General features: G+C 37.1%; 2 protein-coding genes across 3 annotated transcripts in view; both read right to left on the bottom strand.

The window, feature by feature from the left end:
* Positions 1-18,337, bottom strand: part of LOC122411903 (NACHT domain- and WD repeat-containing protein 1) — a 106,196-nt gene extending 87,859 nt beyond the window's left edge. For both annotated transcript variants that reach the window (XM_043420981.1, XM_043420983.1), the window contains exon 1: positions 18,280-18,337. The gene's annotated coding sequence lies outside the window, so the exon portion shown is untranslated. The remainder of the gene's footprint in view (positions 1-18,279) is intronic.
* A 926-nt stretch (positions 18,338-19,263) lies between these two features.
* On the bottom strand, positions 19,264-22,077 carry LOC122411905 (chitotriosidase-1-like). The gene is made up of 5 exons (XM_043420987.1): positions 22,015-22,077; positions 20,965-21,028; positions 20,074-20,738; positions 19,618-19,910; positions 19,264-19,533 (listed from the first exon to the last, which is right to left on the bottom strand). Exons 2-5 carry the CDS (start codon positions 21,026-21,028, stop codon positions 19,377-19,379), a joined length of 1,179 nt encoding a protein of 392 aa, XP_043276922.1. The 5' UTR covers positions 22,015-22,077; the 3' UTR covers positions 19,264-19,376.
* Positions 22,078-22,980: the final 903 nt, after the last annotated feature.

The raw sequence follows: 22,980 nt of genomic DNA, 5'->3' as shown, positions 1-22,980 counted from the left end.
ACAGTCATTTTGACTTTGGTAATTGAATACTCAAGGAATAATGACCGTGGAGTAAATAAAAAAAAAGCGTTTTGGAAACTGTAAATAATTCTTCCCAAAACACCATCGGATGTCATCCATAAAAAAAAAAAAATTTCAAAGTGATATAATGTTAACTGAAAAAAGGTGAAATATGGAAAATGAAAGGACATTTGGATAATCTTCTTGTATAAGTTTTGATATAAAAGAATAACAGAGGATATCGTCGGTAATTCTTTAATCTCAGTGTTCTGAAAAAACTCTGAAAATTTGAAGGTGTTGCGAATTTTTCGGGCCGTCGTGCCCCACTCTCCCTACCTAGTGTAGTTGTGGGGTCGAGACCATAAGGTTTCTAGAAATCACGGTTGTGAAGACTGAAAAATATCTCTTCATTCAATTGTATCGGTAATTGGAATAAAAGAAGAAATTATTACAGTAATAATTGTGTGGTTAAGAAAATTAAAAAGAAAAAAACCATTGTAACGAAATTATGATCAAAATCATATGAAATGATCAAAAATGAAAGAAAAACGTTATAAAGATCGTGGAGGCGGAATGAACGCTGACGATTACTCGTGACCTTTTGTGAGATTCACCTTTGTGAGAATTTTCATTTGATTTATTTACTTCAGTGCCTTTTCTGTTCATTGGAAGAATGCTGCGAAAAACACTTGCTTAGTAATTTTTAGTTCTTTGGATGAATCATGGGAAAGTCACTCCGGTATATTTTTCTTCGTTGGTCAGGTAAATATTGAGGTAAATCATTACTTTTTGTGTGTTGCATAAATATCTGAGAAAACCCCTCCAACTTCTTTTTTATTCTTTGCATGCATGTTATATCTGAGAAAACCCCTCCAATTTCTTTTTTATTCTTTGCATGCATGTTATATCTGAGAAAACCCCTCCAATTTCTTTTTTATTCTTTGCATGCATGTTAGGGAAAATCACGTAATTGCCTTTTATTATTGTTGGTCAGATGAATGTATGGGGAATTCACTCCGCCACTTTGTGTTTGTTGGTCAGATGAATGTTCAGGAAATGTCAGATGTTTTTTTTTCGATACAGCAATTTCCGAAAAAAAGTCATCATTCCAATCGGAGGTATTTTAGAACAGACTTTTCTTTTGTTCTTTACTTTTTCAAGGCCACGCTGATCCGTTAGATCGTGAAAGAATTTTTTATATCAGTAGCCACGATTGCGATCAAAAAGTTAGAATAATCGCAAGCAGGAAAACAATGACGGGATACATGATTATTTGCCATTTTTTACTTTTGGTTGCAGAATCATATTTAGATTCGAGACTTTTTTTTAACGATTGAGCATTCAGAATGCCAATTATATGTGTGAAAATATAGATGTAAAATGGAAAAGACAATGCTTATTTGAAGCGAATCTTGAAAGAAAGTGTCGTGACCTATTTCTCATTTATCATCGTGGATTTCTGTCACGATCTAGTTATTCGGAAAGCAGAAAATGCCATCCGAATAATCAAATAAAGGTCACCCGGGGTCCACTGGACCCCAGACCTACTTCATGGCCATTTATGCTAGGATACATTTTTTCAACAAGTTCAAAACCCCTTAACCTATGGTTTTTATGGAAAATGACAGCTTCTCCTGATGGAATTTCATTCATGGTGACTAATTATAGCAATTCATGCTAAAAAAAATTTGTAACATTGATTTTCGAAAAAGTAACCAAACTACATAATTAAAAAAGTTTTAAAAAAATCGGGTTTTAAAAATTCATTTTTTTTGTGTCAAAGTGCATTCAGGAAAAGTATTAATACAAGAACTGAATTATTATTATTTATTTTAACGTAAATAATATTCATAATCTACAAGTAGATGTCTCACCATCTGCACACGCGCAAGATCGCGAGTCGTCTCATTGAAGAGGATGAAGAGGATCAGTTAGATGTGAACTTTGCCGGCGAATGACAGACAGAAAAACTAAAATATAATGCCCTTGATGCAAACGTCCTATGTGTAACGAGCATCGCATATATTTGTGCGTGGACTGCGCGGAGGCAATGATTGAAATAAAATTTTTTGTTCATGTTTTCATGTTTTCATCATTTTCCACCGAAAATATGTTCAAGTTGATAATTCTTTGAGCAAAAATCCATGATAAAATTAGTTTCTTAGAAAAAAAATACATAGATACACGATGCTGAAATCAAAGATATTGAGACTTGAGAAAGAACAATTATATCAATTGCGTTGTTACGTTTCGGAGTACGCGAATCATTCTGGTAGTTTCAGAGAAATGATTGAAAATCCGAGTATCAATTTGAATATAAAACACCCTTTTTTTTAGACAATTATCAAACAATTTGTTGAGTTCAAACCTATTTTTCTGTTGCCTGGGGTAGAGCGTATAATTGTAGAGTGTTTGCGAAATTGTTGAATGGACTTCCTAAATGGATGAGTTGGTTATTCTTCGGATTAATCCTAATTAATTGTCACCCGGGCCTTATTTTCGACTCTTCTTGTTTCCGATTCTCATTTGAGGATCCCTTTTTATGAAGTGTGCTCATTTTCATCGTTTTTCCGCGATTTCGAGTAATGTCTTGTCAACTCCCAAATGTCACAACAGTTGGTCTTTCAGATTTTTATGACAATAACCGAGGTTCGATCTTGAGAAGTCGTAGAAAACGGCGGGGGATACTAGATCTCAATGAGGTTTGCAAAAAAGAAAATTTTATTGAAATTTGAGTAAGTAATTAATACAGAATTTTCTTTTACGAATGATTTTTGTTTTTTAAATTGTCGAACGATTCATATAAAGTCGAGAATCGTTCCATTGTTGAAAATAACGTTAGGCCAGTAGTTATCAAGTGTGTACGGCGTGCGTTTTTCGTCTAGCAAATTATGAAGCCCTTTTTTCGAATTTAGAGCGCAGACCGTGCGTAGCTATGCTGCTCGACAAATTTATCAGTGTTTAAAGCTTGTGACGTGTTACTTGCTGCAGTCGACCACTTACATTCATCATCTTTTGGCTTTGAAAACATGAAATCTCAGCCTAATGAATCAAATCAAAGTCATGAAGAATGACTGAGAGATCGGGATGTTCCAACAAGTATTTTTTTTCGTTGAAATGGAAACAGCCGTTCATATTTCAGTGGGCAATCGTCTTACAGTTTCCGGATCACAGTCGACTGAAGTCGACTGATTCCGTGAAAAAATTCCCGATGCTTAACCATGCGGCCGATGCTTGGCCCGGTAGTGGGTAAACGACTTTTGGGACTCGGCATTGGACACGAGCATGGGTCAGCATATTTGTTAGCCAACTATTTGATAGCCAACTGTTGGTGGCCATCGTTGGCCCATATAGCGGATGACACTGCTCGCCGTTTTTTCACCTGTATTTACTTAGATACACAATCGGTATACGGTAATCAGTTTAGGCTCAGCCAAAACTGTTTTGCGAACGGCAGCCATTGGTGATCAACTTCAGGTCACTCATTTATTTTTAATCAACCAATTTGTTATTAATCTAAGAATATTTTGTTTCTCGTACTCAACAAAATAATCGACTTTTTGAACAAAATTTTGTTTTTGTAGTATACTTTTATTTTGTTTTATAGCATGTATTACATTTAGCGGATATATGTTTTTTTATCTCCATTTTTTCCATTGAGAACAGCCATTCACTGGAAAACGACACTGCGTGATTTTGGTGCTAGTATTGGGCAAACACTGGCCCAGCATTGGGCCGTTGTCGAGACCAACGCTGGGCCGATAGTAATCCCGAAATCTAGTCTACCGGAGGACCGTAGATATCACTCTAACCATGGTTTTACGGTTGTTCGAGTTGTATCGCCAACGGTCGTCCAACCATCACGTATAGTTGGCTCATTACTGCACCAAGCTTGAACTAATGGTGGAGTTTTTCACATCGAAACACTCGGTCGAATGTCACCAGAATAAATAACATAAGCCGTTGCTGCCCGCCCTCTCGGTCATTCGTGAGACTCGGAAGTTGATTTATATCTATTGCTACCTGAAACTTATGCAGGTAACTGATACACCCTGACACAGGAAACTTGGTTGCTCTATCGAGAAAAACCTAATTCCTTAGTTGGCCAACTCGGGCCTTTTTTTTCGGGGATTCATAAATCTCATCAGTGTCCGATAAAAGTTTGATCGACAAAAAAGGTATAGATGGCTATAATCAAGGACATGGAATTATATAGAGCTTCGGGTTCAAAACTAATCATAAAAAGTTCGCGCGAACGTGCACAATAAGCTCACTACTCAATCTCGAACAAATCGACCTCATATCTCATTTCGAATTGTCCCAAAGGACTTAAGTAACCGATGTAAAGCAAAAATCAGCTTTACCAATTTTACCCAACGCGGTGTTGTCCTTAATTCGTTTGTACCATAGTGGCTATTCCGATCTAACTAACGCTAATTGACTGATAATCACTGGCATTCATTTATATTGCAACCAACTTGGAGTTCAATGCAACACCATCTTACGGTAGAACAATCTAATCCGACACAGCTGGCGAATTTTGAAACATCAGTTTATCTGCTTGAAATAGTGCTTAAAGACTCGTATTAGCGTTCAACCGTAGCCCCTCCCCCTCCCCCGCCCCTCCTTTCTGAGTTTTTATTTTCCCGTCTACCTTGAGGTAGCTTTCACCTTCGAGCGTACATAAGTTGAGAGAAGCTTTTGGGTTTCTCGAAGGTTCTACAAAAGCCAAATGTATATGTGTGTACAGCATGCGGTCGACTCCAGAGAGTGGCCCGCACAAACGTGATTTCCTTCTCATCAAGTCTTCATCCTCTCGATCGAATGGCTCCCTATATATATATATATATATATATATATATATATATATATATATGTGTGTGTGTGTGTGTAGGAAAGGCCTCTGTCGGTTAGCATCAACGTCACGGGAATGAACCACTCGTCAAGCCCACTGAGCCCGAAACACACATATAATGGAATTTCGCTACCCTTCCCGTCCGTACAAAAGCGTAAAATATATTCCTTCCCTCATAGCCTCTGGTGATATCGATCAAATGGAATTGCAATACGTTTCATATCGTACGCGATACGTGATTGCCTGGTTGATACAACAACTCTGAAAAAATCTGCTATTATTTCTTTGCAGAAAATATGTCACCAAGCATTGAAAATTTATGAAATTTGCTTTATCAATCCGTCGATATGCGGGTTGAAATACCGATTATTATGAATCATATCTCCACAGGCCATTGATTCGTGGAACGATAAATAAATTGCATATGATTCAATAGGGCATGTTCGACAAAAACGTTCCGACAAGAGAGCGCGGGTGAAAACAAAAAAAACGAGCCTCCGCGTCTCCATGTAAATCCCTATGTTGATCCATTTGTTACGATCTTGCTATTGAAACAATATAAATAGCTCGGGCTTATATTGAGATAAATCTGTTGGAAAATGGCAGTTGGTGTATGTTTCAGAGCAGAAACCACGTATATAGATATATTCGTGGTACGAGGGGTAACCGAGAGATATTCTTATCACGCATACAGATCGGACGCTCATGTGTAAGTTCATACGTCCACGTTTAGTGGAGCATCGATTTCGGACAGAGCCAGCTCGGTGTCAGACTCTTTGCAGTGTATGAGAACGTGTGTGACGGCGAGATAATGTGTTACACGCGCATGTGTTGGGCGATACTCGGGCCCGATCGATCGTACTCACGCATCGAATATACTCTCGCAAACCCAGAAAGTGACTGACGTTGAAAGCGAAGATGATACCACAGAGAAGTAGACATGTGACAAATATAAAATCACGTGGGACATATTAGACCAGAAATAAAAAGTAGATCAAAGAATAAATAACCGTTCCTCACATCGATGTAGCTATTTTTAAATCCACTCCAAGGAAAAATCATCCGATGTAATTGCACTTGAAGTACATAAGTGAGGCGACAATATCGGAAGCTCATTAGACTCCGAACGAAGCAGTCGTTTGGTATTTATTTCGCCAATCGCCCGCGTTCGTTAGTGACAAATGAATACTTCTTTGTGTCGAATTATTAGGTGCGCAAGAACGAAGAAGCCTGCGGGGAATGAGAACGATAATAACTGCCTCCAGGACTTGTATGATTGGCTAAATCTAATTGATTAAATATTCTATGAATGATACTCCAGAGAGCGTAAAATTGATGGGGAACATTTCGTTGCAAGAATTTCGCGCTCTAGCTGCATTTTTTATCTCTGGTCTGTTTCAATACGAAATTGAAAAGTTCGAAGTTTTGAAGCTCGAATACATCAATTTGTATTAATCAAAAGAATCATTTTTGTTGCCTCCTGTACGAGCGTAAACTTGCATCGACAATGCATCTGCTACCTTCGTTTTTTCATCGGTACTCCACGTGATGTTAGTTCCGTATGTTAATAAAAAGAGACTTTGGAATTCTAACACGCAACTTCCGAATGGCCATTTTGAGACAGCGAGTAACTTATACGTCGCAACATCTATACAGCGCCTGGGAATAATGTTCTGCTTTGAAACGACTCCCCTGGGCAAAAAGGACACGAACTCTGGAATACATATTGTCATTCTTCCTTACCAAGAATCCTCTATATATTTGCCTGCTCCGACCAATTATCAACTGGACTACCCAAATAAAAGGAAAAGCAGCTTTCGGAAAAATTAAAGTTTTCTCGTTAACCCAAGAAGCCCATTGACTGTTACATGATTGACAAGTTATGAGGTCACTTACCGAGCGACTGGTGAGCATGTCAGTAGGTTAATTTTCCTTTCACTTATAATCGGAATGGAGACACGGAGCGATGTCTTGTCCAGGCCGGATATAGAATCCATGGGATCTTTCCGTTCCGTTCCTTTATTGCTGACGCTCTTTTAGTTGGAGAATATTGAAACATTCTTCGCTTTAATAATTATCTGCACTTATACATACACTAGATTGAAATACGTAGTAAGTGGAATCGTGCTGATTGACCCGATCGATACAAATATATTTAAAAATATCAGTATCATGTTTGCAATTGTGGCTGGATTGGTTGTCAGTGATAGCGGTTGATCGAGTAATCGAACTTGCTCAGTCGAATTATTTGGAAAACATCGCTAAGGATCGATATTAATTATGGAAATGATGAATTTCATAATAATGCCTAATCGGGAATGTGCTGAACACGGGGGATTATGATTATGCGTGGAATATACAGTAGGGATTGTTTCCAGAGAACCACATTTTTCGATTGAATCTCGAAAACAATGCTTCGTTCTTTGTTGATGAATAAGGGGATTATGGAGACCGCGCTGTAGGAAATGAATTTTCGCAAAAATAAATATTAATTTTGCCGAGGAGATTGCTGGAGCAAGCTTGGATTTTCAATGAAGCCCTGACGCAAACGAGATTCTCTCTTGACACAGGGCCAAAACTGTTGAATTGATATAATAGAGCAGGTCGACGCTGAATGGAAGAAAGGAGGACGACATCGTGAATATTCACGAAGTGCTCCTTCGGCATAAACGCTTCGTCGGACACGCGCAAATTTGTTGCAAATTTATAGTTTGACAGATCAGTATGTATATATTCGAATCATTTAATATTCATTTCAGGCCTCAACTCGTGAGAGAATTTCCAACATTCATGAATGTACTGTTACTTTGTTCTTATATCTCCATGCACTCCCTCCTGGTTTCTTGCTCTTTCAAACGAACATTGACGCCAATTTTTCGAGCGATTTATTTTACCCGCATTCCCTAACGTCCTCGAAACAAAGAGAGCAGAACCGATGAAAATATAAAATAAAGCTTCATTCAATTAATAATTTCACTGCTACCAATGCGGAGAAAAAATCTTATCGTTGAGGTTGAAATGAATGAAAATTGTTTAAAGGCGTTTCAAATGCTTGAAGGGAGAAATTGAAAAAAAACAAAACGAGGAAAATATGCGATAAAAAATAATCGAGAAGACGCTATAACAAAAATGATTGGAGTGGAAAGGACGAGTGAGCGAAAGAGAAGTTTTTAAATATTTAAGCATTTCGCGGTGGCATTCGGGAATTGCGAGAGAAAAAAGCAGCTTGCCGCGTTCAAATAAGGGTCTCTCAGTCCTGTAGCCCGGTTTGCTCACACTTACGGGATGCTCAGCCGGTAGGATGAGAGACGAAGCGGGGGCTGTTTCCCACCCTTGCTCCCGGTACAGAGCCTCGGGTGCAATAACGTTCGCAAGGTTCTTGGCTGGGCGTTACAAAGGTCGCGCCAGTGTGGCAAGCCTGCGCGTTTTCGACGTGTACCACTGACAGAGGGAAGACCGGGTCAAAAGTTCACCGGCTAATCTCCTCGTCACAGAGATATTGAAATATACACCCCTATGTATATTTTTGTGTGTGGAACACATTGTCTCGTAGATCATTATCGACAAATTTATATGAGCCAATTAACCTTTTTCCTCAATGAGGAGAATAAAACTATGGTCTGCGTCCTCCTAGTCTTTCGGACCCGTAGTTACCAAAAACGCCATTAGAGGGGTTGAGATTTGTTTTGGGCTTATTCAGAGATTCAGGATTCAATTTTAAGACTGTCGCAATGGCGGCTTCTTCTGACTTTCCCTCCCTAATCTGAAGCTTTTTTCTTAAAATTAAAAAAAAAACAAACATAAAAACAAAACTTTGTTACGTTCGTAGCAAGGCTGGCAAGTATTTATAATATCCGATGGATACGTTGAAACATCGCGATGAATATAAAACAAGCTCGAAATTTGCACTACATTGTGAATCGAAAAGAAAATATTTTCGGCACCCCATAACGTCGCGGTGAATCACAAACATTGCAGGTTTTTGTTTCGAGTTCAAAATCGAATAAAGCCATTATCTAGAGACGCTAAGTATTAAAAAGAAAAATTTTGTGGGCAACGAGCGAGTCAAGACGGGCCGTGTATATTTTTACTCGAGATTGGTCGATTTCTCCTTGCTTGTGAAGTTGAAGTGGTTTTGAATTTACATCTAATTCACCATCGCTTGTTTATTGTCACTTTTTTTGTTGAGAGAACAGACTTTTCGAGATTATTCGTTTAATTTTTCCAAGTGGAGATCCTCGAACGGAATACTGAATCTTTTCACATTCTACAAAAACAACTATCCAAGGGCTAAAATATCGGGGCCGGGTTGAAATTCCAAACTGTGAGAAATCAGAAGACTCAAAAGTCCGAAAATCTCGCTAGTACGATATATCTATATATTTCGGGTCACAGCTAGATTTTCGGAATTTTGAGAATGGCTCAGTTATAAAAACAAATAAGACGCTTTTGGTAAAGAACAGCGATTTCGACGCACGAAGATTTTTGCGTTGCATTGCACGCATGAGGTATAGAAGAGGAATGTAGTCCAAAAGAAACTATTATTTTATTTCATTAAAACGGGATCACTTTTTTTTTAGAGGCTTGAAAACTCTGATTTTATGATGACTTTTGTCTTCGTGTAAAGGTTTTCTTGGTCAGAATACATCGAAAGTCCCCCGGATTTTGGTATAGAGTTTGCAACCACATTTTCAAAATACTTTATCAAAGATTGATTTAAAAAAGAATTTCAATTCGAATTTTTATACATTCTCGTAAAATAATCCTTTCTTCCTATCCGTAATATCATGCATTTTTGTGGAATATCGATATTCCACAACAATATATATATATATAGTCAATTTATAACCGATATATCTTGTTGATTGGACAGATAACGGTGTACATATACAAAGAAAATGTACGTTGTAACATCGTCATTTCAGTAAATGATTCTCGAGGTCATCTCATGCGTTTTCAAAATTCACAGTGATCGGCTTTCAAGACGAAGAAACTAATTCGTCAGTTATTCGTGCATGACCTTGAGAGAACTTTTTTGTTCAATGACATTTAATAACTGATGTATCTTTTCGATTGTACATAATAGCAAACAAAAAGCAGTTACCATAATGTCATGTAAAATTAATAACACCTCAGAAATATTTGTAACAAACATCCGGTGTAAAGTCAACTTTTGAAATTGGTGAATACACAATGAAGTGGTGTTAAAATGACACCTCCATGGTGTTAAAATAACACCATAACGAGAAAAATATTATATACTTATTATTTCAACACCATGGGTTGTCAAATCGGAAAATAACACCGAATTAGTTCGGTGTTAAATGGTTGGTGTTATTTTTACACCGAAAAATTAACACAGCTTTTTTTACACTTACACCTTTTCAAGTTACACCGTGAATTTTTTACAGTGCATACACGGGAAATCTGAAGGAAATTGCATGTAACCACGACGACATCGCTAACTTTTAAAATACTTAAAAACTTCGTTAATTTAACGAAATTTTCTTTCTGAGCATTTGCGTAACCCCCTCAGGGAGTGTTAACGATCTATCAACGTAGTTTTCCCTAACGAACTGAATGCACGTCTTTAATCGGAAATTCTCCAAGCCCTACCGATCTATGTGGTTATTGTCTCTATGCTTTTGACGTTGTTGTTCACGTTTTTGTCCGATCGTGCTCCCCTTGCAGTCTACAAACTTGTGAAACTCGGTGAATTAATTATTTTCTATTTATTTTTTGGCCTCTGAATACAGTTTTGAATCAACCGGAAAAAGTGTTTTCACGGGACAACTTTTCCGCTTCTCAAGCTATCAAAGTTCACTTAGCTGTGGATAAAAGTTTGACGAATACAAAAACGAGAAAATCAGACGAAAAGTGATAATTAATTATAGAAATATATAGCATAAAATTTTTGTTTTTGAAGATGATAAAAAATTCTAATGTTCTTTTAGCACAAAAATATTCTTGAAAATCTCTATAAGAGAATTGAAAAAACAGTCCTTGCTGTTCTGTGAAATTTGAATGAAAAGTAAAAGTAAAAACATGGATTATTTAATTTTGTTTTAATATTTTTCGAGAGACTCCGTGTGAAAACAACTGCTTTTTGATGGTACTATCATAATAATCTCTTTGATGGTACTATCATAATTTTTTGCGGATGTTTTCTTGATTTTCTGAGAGAATAGTGAAAAAATCTAGCCAAGTTTTTTTTTTTAGCAAGTCCAAATTTAATCCCCAAAATGAATTCAACTACAAAAATTGAGTTTCAGATGAACAGATACGAGAGCACGAATAAAAAATATCGAATCAAATGTGATTCATATTTTACGTGCTTATACTGTCATTCGTGCTGGGAGTAACAATCGCTGATAAATTTTTCCAATAGCAATCTATCGTCATGACTATTGAAGCATCATATTCATTAAAATTTTGCTTTTGTCTATTTCTCATGCATTTAATCGTTGCGAGAGCTCACAAATATATAGTACTAGGAAACTCCGGCAGTTCAATCAAACGAACAAAATGTACGAAAAAAAAAGTTACAAAAAACTTATAATCGAGCGAGTTAAAATATGGGAGCGTTTGTTCCATTCATTTTTTTCCACAACTACGATTCTAACGGATCCCGTGAAGTTGGAACGATTCCGTGAACTGAAAAAAGACAAAAAAAAAGAAAGGGTCTCAGCTATACCAGTTCCGATGTGTCCTGCGACCAGAGTTCAATTAACGTGCCTCAATATTCAGTTAATTGACATTTGTTGGAATTTTAAATCTGCCACCCTTGTCAAGCAGGGATCCACACTCATTTTGCGACTATCTATTCAACAAAGTTCGTTCTGTAATTGCCAGCATAAGTAAAAAACCAAATCTTTTTGCTGACAGAGCATCTTCTCATCAACGACAAGCACAATGATATCGTCGTAACACGATTTCCACTTCGACTGGAACCTCGAATCAGAGATTCGTTAACTTGATACATGAATTAGTCTGAAAATCACGCTTGGTTACAAGATCATTGATTTCTTCGAATTTTCAAATCCCAAACAAATTCGAGGAACAAATTCGAGATAAATAATCAAGGAAGCGAAAAAAAATGAACGTTTATAGCACTCGATGGTGGTTTAAAGAAGACCAATGGATTGATTCCCCAATCGTAGCATTCATTTACTTTCCTGAAAAGGCATCAACTCCAAATACTTTTTTCTTGAAATCAGTATACGGTTAATCTTCGAATCGAGGCCATGGTGTCTCTCAGCAATCACATTGATTGAGATTCAAAAAAAAACGGAATGGTATTGTTCTTTCAAGCTCAGCAGAAACAAAGCACGCACAGTATGAAAAACGAGTGGAAAGAATGAGTCATTAGATACAATTCATTTAAAGAAGACCTCCCAGTCGTGTCTTCCACGGAAAGTGTAGTTCAAAGCTCATATGAGTTTTGAACGAGTTCAGTTGACACATTTTCATTCATAACCCTTTGACAAGGTCGACATTTCACGAGTTTGTGTTTACACAGCAAAAAGTTGAGTTCGTAATATTCTTTAAAGCTTCCGACAGCAGAGCTGACGACTCTTAACACATGCAGCTGTTCATAAATCTCTGTTTGGTTCACTTCATACGTACTCGTATATACATCTGACATTATTTCGACTATGAGAAAGCCTTCGCTGGAATACAACCTCTCCCTGAAATTAATAATGAGTTTATTTACAGTTTGACCTTTTAATATCCCAAGACAAATACCCTGTTTTTACAGCTTAGGGATACATAGGCAAATAGATTTTTTATATACTCTGTGGGGATTAATTCTAGTCCTGACGGATAATCAAAATTGATGCTTGAAAGGTATTTGTCGCGTTGATTCTGATGTGACGTACATTCGGATAGTATGTGTACCTCTTTCTGAAATTTTCCAGTAATATTGCTCTTTTATTGTGAACAAATAGGACAACAGGAAACGCGAAGAAGAACGAGCGATTGTCTTTCTCGAAAGATCGATTTTTCTTCACATACTGAGAAGCACATAATGATAGAATTTGGACCAATTTGGTAAATCTACCGCTTCGGGTGAGAAGATTTCTCATCTATTGACATTCCGGTCCCTCGTTTCCGAGGTACAAAAGGTTTAGCGATTAACCAGTTCTGTCGATTGTTGGAATCACAAAAAACAGCAAAAATTTTGTAATAAAAGTTAAGACAAAAAAACCCAATAGAGGACAAATTTTTATTGTAAGAATAAATTCGGACGAAGCACTTGATAAATTGGCGACGATGAGCGATAGGTATACATTAACGAAATCAATCGAAGGCTTGCTAAATACTTCGTCTGACTTTTTTCCTCGACACAACATATTCGTTAGAAATTTTTTTTTTAATATCCGGATTCTTTAATTCTGATTAATACTGAAAATTCATTGGAAAATATACGACGGTGAATATTTCAACTATTTGACTCTTAGGGCTCCTGAAAAGTTCATTGGGAGTGAAGTTTTGAAAGTTTAGTTGGAACGGAGTTTGGCCGGATGTACTTCTCTAAACTTTTTTACTATTACCTATGGAGACTGAAAAATGAAAAATGAAATTGAAAAAAATATTCGTGATCAAGCTGCACACCCGCGATCTTTATAGTCGGAAATCGGTATGTATTAAGAGAAGACTATCGAGTTGGTAAAAATCGCTCTGACCCAAAAATAAAAACAGTTCAAGACGATACATTTTTCATCTCGCAATTCTTCTCGATCATGCTTAATTAATGTTATAGTTTTTATAATTTCGGATCATGGCTTGAATCAATCTGGAAAAACATAATCATCGTCTGAACTAATCGAATCCTGGTAGAATTTACAGCTCGTGAGTTTCCAGAATGAACGTCTGAAACTCTATTAATCGATCTATACCACTAATTCCCGATAATCCCTTCATCCCTATGGAATTCCAGAAGCCAAGCAGTCGCGTACCCCAAGGTTAGCTTGCTTCGAGGTTCATTCATACAGATATATGACCCAAGTCTGCACACGATTTACATAATTCCACATATGTGTAAATATTATACATTTAATTAACATCTCTTTCCCCTCGTTATCTGGCTCATCAGAAATGATTATTATCTATTGTGACTTTTATCTTTATCCTGATACCAATAAAAATATATTTTCATCACACATGCGCCGAAAGTTCAACCTTCCGATTTCGGATAGTTGAACTTTCGGCGCATGTGTGGTGAAAATAGTATACACTCCACGGGAGTGAAATTAGACCATCTTAAACCGCGTGCTTATCACCCTCGCCTTTGGCTCGGGTGAAATTCTGCCCGCGGTTTGAAGTAGTCTACTTTCCCTCCCTAGGTGTGTAATATACTATTGTCCCAAGGAATAAGTGCCACTAACCATTGTAGATCGAGAATTTGGGTTAGTCATAGATTGCGCCTATGTTCAGGCTATTTTTTGGTTTTTTAATACTATAAAAGTAGTGGGCGTACATATATTTAAAAAATTTATCGATCCTATAAAAATGCATAACTTTTGTATTTTGGAATGGAAGAATAACTACCATTTAAATACCGAATAAAAGAAAATTGTGTCAGTATATATAGTTGATTAGGGGTAGTTGGGTTGCGGATGAGAACGCTTCAACGAACGTGTTACGTAAATCAGCAAAATTTCTCTGGATCGTAAGCACTGATGCGTGAAGGTGCTGTACTGCAGCCCAAACACCTAGGCTTAGTTGAGAAGGTGTTAATTGCATTTGAGACGCTTTTCACCAGGGTCACCCTAGAAGTTTAGCCGAGTACTTGTTTATCCCGAGTGTTTGTCTGGAAGAGCAAACAAACCCGAACGAATGAGCATGAAGCACAAACACGAACCTTTCGTGACCATGAGTGTATCAGTATGCATGCACACACGCATGCATGGACCAAATTCGTGTGGTAGCTGCGCTATTGCTCGAGTCAGTATACGGGTTACTTCAAAAAAAAAGCTCGAGATTTTGTAGAAAAAATAAAAAACTCTGAACATAGAAGTCCTTGACGATTTTCCTCTTTTGCGGACACTTGCCTAGTCATTGCGTGAATAAAAAGAGCCAATCCGGATCTCTGGTGAGAGCGAGCGCGGAGCCCCGCCTACTCGCGAGCTCAGCGATGCGGCAGATTTGTCATTATAATAAATTAATGAATATTCCATGAAGCGTATATCGGCTGGATGTAAAAGTGTAAAGAAATCCAAATCCTAAATGCAAATTATGAGAAGAGCTGTATACGTTTGAATGTGCACACCTCACCGAGGAATCTGTACATACAAGAGGTTAAATCCCGGGAGGGCCCAAGGCTAAGATAAGTTGGAACGTCGTAACGAGGTATCGCGCGTTTATTTGTTGTTCAAATAATCTTACAATTAGCAGTTCCACTTGCAAAGCGTTTGAAAAAAAAAAACCCTTAAAAGTTACGTTCTACCGAAGAATAGATGAAAATAGTAAAACGTGATGCGATTTTTATTTTTATATTCAAATAATTTTGCTCTTTTTTTACTCTTACAAAATTCACACTACCGGCTATGAACACAAATTAATGTAAAATTTTCAACTTCAACTGAAATGTGTTTGCGAATTGTTAAGGCATAGCTCGACTCCATAATAGGCCGACAAACTCGCTACTGTTAAACGTCTACAAGTTTACGTAAAGTTCTGCTTTTCGTTATTTGATCTCGCTAGTACCACGTAAAGATTGGAAAGCCCTCATTCGAACTCGAAGCTGAATGCTTGCAGCTGTAGAAGTTTCTGCCCGACGTGAAAAAATCATATATCGGGTGTTTCTTTCGAATGTAGATATAGAAGCGATTTTATTCTTTTTTGAAACGTGATTTCATTACTCGATACGGTCGTTTCAGTAGAGTTTACTGATTTGGAAGAGCTCAAATCAGAGATCCGTAGTCGTCGAATCGTATCTCCAATTTCACTTCGTTACAACTGATCCGATATAGCTCTTAACATTTGTAGTCGTACACGTGAACTTGACTATCATGAATCTGTTATTCTCTCACTTGTAATATAATTGCCAATTCAACGGGCTCATATATGCAGAACAATTAGAGTTGTTCAATCACGTTACAGCGTATATCACTTGATTTCTCTCGTTTCGCGTGTCTCCTATTACTATAAACAGGTTCGTCACTTTACCTATAATAATCAAAGTTTAATAGGAGGCTGATGTACGATTGGAATTATAATTCCAAATTCACCGATCACCGGGTACAACAAATGTCGTAATTCCAAAAGCTATTTGCAGTCTTTACGTTATCAAACAAGAATACATTGCAAGACTCAAATAATATTATTTAGAATCTCATTTCAAGGAAACGTATATTAATTAACGAGGAAATTTTCAAGGAGAGGCAACATGAAAACGTAGATTACGGTGAGTACTATCGACAGCCAATGTCAACGCTGCTGGCACCGATCGAACGGTCGACAATCAGTGCGCCGTACACTTCGGACACTGATCGAACAACAAAAATTCAAGCCCAATAAAACTGCAGCGACCATAACTTCGCAACGATAGTAACACCACACACCACCATCGTTCCCGCGCTCTTGACGTCAGAGTCAGAGGCAAATTGCAGACCATCTGAAGCATAGAATCGCCAGTTGTGCCCACCACTACTCTTGACGCAAAATAATTTAAACAACGCTTCCAATCACAGCACTGCTGACGTTTTGGCTCACAAATAGCAATGCTTTTGACGGTGGTAACCGCCAATATAGCTGGTTCATGATGCCAAGATTCACCAATAGTCACGCTTCTGGCCTCGAAGATCGCCATAATATATTACCAGCGCTTCTGCTGTTTGAAATCACCAATGACAGTCCAGTAAAAGTATTAAATTCATAGTAAATATATTTTTTTTATGTTGAACTCATTTTTCGTAATTCTCCGAGACGGGAAATACAATAAAATACCGCAACTGGAAGCCATAAGATCGCCATAATATATTACCAGCGCTTCTGCTGTTCGAAATCACCAATGACAATCCAGTAAAAGTATTAAATTCATAGTAAATATATTTTTTTTAGGTTGAGCCCATTTTTTGTAATTCTCCGAGACGGGAAATACAATAAAATACCGCAACTGGGAGCGACCTCGTGAGCAAAAACGTATATACACAATTGGAAAAAATATTGACTTTTCAACTCTTCGCTACGTGAGATCGAAAGTTGTGAGAACTTGGTTATTCTCGGACGAAAGATTGAGAAATGGAGGCAGGAGGAATGTATATTTTCATAATGACGCAACCCACACAGTTGTCGGTATACTAATCGCAAAATCGGGAAGATGTACTCACCGACAATTTTGATACTTCAGGAACGTCATACCAGACAAAATTCAATAGGTTATTCAATTAGTCTCTCCTACGGAACAGACGAATAAAATAGAATCTTATTCTACCCTCCGAATTCCAATCGGTCGATAAAAAGCTCATGCTGTGTACTGACCTATTCACTCAATCTTTTTTAAGGGTTATCTACTTTAAGTTACGAGAGATTACGGGAAGAATGTGACATTTAGTACATTTTTACATGAGCTCTCGTGATATATTTTCATCGTCCTAAACAAAAATTTGTCGGGACACTAATCAATCGTATAAATCCTTATTGAAATAAATATTTGACAGTAATAGATTGAATCGAAAGATGAACAATCGAATTTCGAAATATGCTTATCGTTCATATATTACTAGGACAATATAAATATTCACGTTTTACAATATTTCACAAAAAAGCTATCACATGAAACAGCGGATAGTGAGTTATTGACTTGGGGCATCTTTTTATACTCTCAATCATTAGTCAGTCTTATACAAACTTATGTTGAATAACCAAAGAAGGAACGTAGAAAGATTTGTTTATAGGTATCGGAGAAAAATGAAGGACGCGATAATGAAGAAAAATTTATGACAGAAAAGAGAAATTCATCAATCATACTGCACAGCGCACAATATTTGTGATTTATGATTATTCTCTTTTTTGTTCTGGTAAACTGTTGCGAGGATGGAATTGTTCGGTCTCTAATGGACCGTACTATATTGCTACCAGCACTTCCAAAGAAACATTCTCCAAACCATGCAAGTGAAACAAGAAACTCGACTTGGACAAAAAGTTAATGAAATAGAAAGTTGTTTTCAACGTTTTATTTTTTCAGTTGAAATTACGATAATCAGACATTTTTTGATAATCGTATAACAGCAACAACGATATAAATAATAAGCGTAAGTAATAAATTACCAAGGAGAAAAAAACAGAAAATTACGATGAATGTGACTTCAAAAAATTATCGATATAATCAATGAATGATAATATAAAAATGCTGTAAAAATTTTTCAACTACACTTTTAGTGTTCAAGGAGCATCGTTCTATTCAAAACAAAACTTACGCGGTTGGTGTGTGGCAGGGATGAAAAAGCGCCTCACCTCACCTCGCAACGTCGGCACCACTACTGATAACAAAATCAAACCTCGCGTCGCGCCCTTCCGCATGCGCAATTTCCCGCTCAACGATCACCGCGCCCCTGTCAAACACTGTGTGACCTGGACTATCGGACCTTCGGAGATAAGGCGCGGGCAGATATTCCGTTAACCCTATTAATCGATTGTTAAATATGTTGAATTTAGTTGTGGGAAAAATTAGCCGCTAATATTGCGGGAATTCAATTTCGAGTGAAAATTATTTTCAACCGATGTTTTTTCTTCGCAGTTGAATTTCTAATTTGTGGCTGAAAGGACAACTCGAAATGTGCTATTTTTATTTTCACGTTTCGAGAGGATAACAGCTCAATCGGTATTTTAGCTCCGAATGATACGGCAGCTCCTTTTTTTAGCAACCGCAAGACACGAAATCTCGACCTCTGCCGACAAATGAGTTCCACCAAGAATTTCTTCTCCACAAGAAGAATAAAGTGAAATGTGTATTTTAGATTGTAATTCTTTCAACAGTTCGTTGCCCATTGATGGAATTTTTAAATCATGGAAGAAGTTGAGCATGCATTTAGTCCAATTACGGTATGTAATTTCAGTCATCGAACATCCTAAACGAGAATCTCCAAAGCCAAAGTAGTTTTTTCTTATGAAACCAACACAGAGAGAAGATATTTCATTGCAAATCGAAACATAACTTTTTTTTGTCTTTCATTTCATAGAGTTACAACATGTCAAGATTATTCTAATTTTTTCAGATAAACAAACGTAATTTGAGCTTTTTCGTCAGGAATAAACTTTTAACAACGTTTCATACTGTTTGATGTGTAAAGCTCGAAGAGTCGTTTGGAACTTTGGAATTGTCTAATGTCGCGGCAGCGACTCTAAGACAAGTACATTTATCTTATGGCGAATTGCTGCCAGAGAGTCTTTATACTGGAGTGATAGCGTTTCCAATTGTTTTCGATATTTTTTTTGTCATAAACGTAAACGTAAAGCATGCTCGGTTTCTCATCAGCCGCACCAGGAATTATGGAGAGGTATGCCGGTGGTGATATTACTCTTCTAGTCGGTTACGAAGAACATGCTTGATACTTCTGATCAAAGGATATTTTTCATCGCAGTTACCCCGGAAGTCGTCTTTATCGATGGTCCATATGACGACACCTCCGAGGCCCATTTTGTTGACGTATCCAGCCTTCTCCCTCACGGATCTACAAAAAATATTCTATTGACGTTCATTTGTTTCATAATCATTCATTTGACTCAATTAATGTAACTGTCTTGGGTGCACTTACTTAACATTGTCGTAGCCGATCCATTGGTCCTTCCAATAAAGATAAGGCGCTCGTCTCTCTTGGTCATATTTAAAAACCCAGTGTGTTTGCTGCTGCATTTCGCAAATCTCGTTGTAACCAAGCACGCCTGGTTCACGCGAATATGGCCTATAGATTCCAGGTCCGACAGATGGAGCACCGATATCATTCACGTTGGAATCATTAAGCGTAAAAGATTGACCGTAAAGGGGAATTCCCAAAACCAGCTTTTCGATTGGTGCACCTTCGGATAGCCAATATTTAATTGAATCATGCTGATGAAGAAAACAGAGAAGAATGGTGATTTATTTTGATCATTGATGTTGGAAAACTAATTAACTGTGTGCCAGCTGAAGGGCCAAACAAACAACATCCCGATCACCCATTTTTTTTTATATAGCCCTGGTTTCAATAATTAGTATCCGTAGATTTACTTACAACGTTCAACTCCTTATACTTTCCGATATCGGTGGAGCCACGATAAAGAGGTGCATTGAGACCAGTTTGATAATCCCAATAACCATGAAACCGAAAAGCCAACAAATTGATAAAATGAAGATATTTTGATATTTCGCCGATATGATACGAATCCGAGGCCCATAATTTGGCACCGATAAGCCCAGCACTGAGAAGTAAATTCTCTTTATCAAAAGCAGTTCTCAATTCCTTGATAAGTTTGACGAAATTCAGAACGTCTTCGCGTTTTCCTCCACGTTGATTGGGCCATTGCCATACGAGATCAAAACCGTCAAACCCATATTTCTTTACGAACTCAACTGTGTTGTTTACGAAAATTTCGCGTGAATACAAAGTCTCAGCCATTTTTGAATATTCTACGGAGCCTTCGTTCGCACCACCGATCGCCACCAGGGTTTTGACTCCTGGATTTTTTCGACGCATATCATTGAAGCGCTCGAAACCATTCTGACCTCCTTCGATGGGGAGATCTTGCCATGGGTCAATAATTTCTATGCGACTTTTGTTAAGGCCGACGTAAGCGTAAATGTAATGAGTGCACAGACTAGAATCTATGTTGTCAATCGTGAATCGTCCTGCTCCAGGTGAATGTACCGACGAACTTTCAAAGTAACAAACTATTTTCTCTGGATCAAAAATTTAACAAGTTTTTAATCGGGCAACATTGTTGTGATAAAAAATGCTGAAAAGCGCTTCAAGCTTGGGAAATTTTCAAGGGACGGCACATTCTTGTACCAGAACAATTTCAATGTTTCCAATTGGATCCGATTCTTAGAAATTTACTTCTCAAATAAACATAAAAAATCGAAAAAAAGGAAAAATCTTTATGAACATTTATTTTCGATAACTTACTGTCCGCTGCAGCTGTTGCCATTCCGGCTAAACAGACAGCGGCCATCCAACTTAACCAACACATCTGAAAATCAAGAGAATCCTCGTATTATTCGATCGATGTTCAGAAAAGTAGTCAACTTTTTAGAGAATTAGCGCGAAAACATCCCAAATGATGGATTGTTAATGCAGGAAATGCAGAAAACCCGAAAAAATCATGTTTTTTTTTCAAAAATTCATATCGTCGTTCTTTTTCTATGCATGATAGTGGATATCAATAGATTGGTGCAAAATCCAGATGCTGTCAAACAATTAGTTTTTCTGTCCTCCGGGCCGAAGTTGCCGCATTCCGCCTGCGTCGGACAGAAAAATCGTATACACTCCTCGGGCAGGAAAAAGTAAAGCCTCAGACCACATGTTTGTCAGCCTCGGCTTCGCCTGGGCCGACAATTACATGTGATCTGAGACTTTCCTTATTTTCCTGCCCTAGGTGTGTAATATACTATTTCCATCAAAAGTTTTAAGTGTTTTATTTTACAATGAGGCTGGATTCTCCTATCTGATTTCCAATACCATATGTGCGTCTAAACTCTTGATTTCATTCACGTTCTGAAAATGCTCAATAAATTTTCATTGGAATTTCAGGAACCTTAAGTTCATCTTCGACAGAATAAGAATCGGTGTTGCAAAATTATAATTTTTTTTATTCGTTTGTAATTTTTTTCTTGATATTTTGCGATTTTAATTTGTTTAATCTCAATTTGTTTTTGTATTTTTTGTCATTATAATTTTTAGTTTCCATATTTTTCTAGTTTTGTAATTTTATTTTGTTTGTGATCCAATGTGCTTGGCAATTTTTGCATTGATTTTATTCAAGACAGCTTGTTTATAAATTATCATAATAAAATGCTATTTTAACCCTTTGTAGAATGGTGGGATTGTGGAGTTCCATCTTTCTACAATCTCAATGCAACGATGATTTTTCTATAAAAATATCCCAGGCCCGGTTTTAATTTCTGTAATAAGACTGTGATTTTTTCAGACTCAACGAAACGTATGAAAATGAATCACCTTGTGTCCTGTGACTAAAAGGTATACTGCATTCACCCCCAAACGTTTCAGTGAGCCAGCAATATTCCCAAATCAACTAATGAAATCTCACTTCCAGCGTGACATTTTATACTCGAATTCATTATCGTCTCGTTAAGCAGCGATTTCGTTTTGTTTGAGACACTTGAACTTCGATCGATGATGAAAACATGTGACAGTTTACACTCGAATACATCATCCAAGGATAAAAGATATATGATCTAGATCTAGAGTCGCGGTAGCGACTCTGAGACAAGTACATTTATGTATGACGAGTCGCTTCCAGAGAGTCTTTACAGGAGCGAGGATGTTTTTCAGCTGTTTTCGATAACTTTCGAAATTTATTTCTTTAATGATTTAATAATTATAGTGTTTCAGTAAATTCTGCAAGTTGACATATTTTTTATTTTTTTTTATCTTTCGATCGCGACCTCTACGAACTCTGTAGCTTAACGCATTGAAAAGATATTAATTATTTATTTTTTAATTTCATCAAAAAATGTTGCATTTTTTCGCACACATTTTTGATGTTTATTTGTTTTTTCTTTAGTGACAAATCTGGTGCCATAATACATTTTATATATCTATATATTTTTTTCTGGTGCCATAATACAAATTGTATATCTATATATTTCCATGAATCTGTTCATGCTTCAAAAATTTGGAAAGTGACAGTTCCCCGTTGTATTCAAAATTTAAGCTGTCAATTTCACAAAATGTTATCAAATCATTCGGGGATTAAAGGATATGTGACATACCACATGTTCGTTTTTCCAAGAAATCTGTGTCACGTATTGTGGCCGAATCTTTTTTTTAATGTTCTTTTAGTAGGTGTGATGCTATCGTTTAATGTTCTTTTAGTAGGTATGATGCTATCGAGTAAATCGTTAGATTGGGCTTTTTTTTACTCGTGCTTACCGTTGGTGATAAGTATTGGAGTGAATTTAA

The sequence above is a fragment of the Venturia canescens genome, chromosome 6, assembly GCF_019457755.1.
Source record: "Venturia canescens isolate UGA chromosome 6, ASM1945775v1, whole genome shotgun sequence".
NCBI classification, from domain to species: Eukaryota; Metazoa; Arthropoda; class Insecta; order Hymenoptera; family Ichneumonidae; genus Venturia; species Venturia canescens.
This window is presented reverse-complemented; position numbering and strand designations above follow the sequence as displayed.

Bases quoted from the DNA above. Each gene is read 5' to 3' on its own strand.
- LOC122411905 (XM_043420987.1), bottom strand. From the start codon at position 21,028: ATGTGTTGGTTAAGTTGGATGGCCGCTGTCTGTTTAGCCGGAATGGCA. The intron at 19,911-20,073 runs GTAAGTAAATCT...TTTCTTCATCAG, and splicing joins AGTATAAGGAGTTGAACGTT to CATGATTCAATTAAATATTG. The intron at 19,534-19,617 runs GTAAGTGCACCC...TATTTTTTGTAG, and splicing joins ATCGGCTACGACAATGTTAA to ATCCGTGAGGGAGAAGGCTG.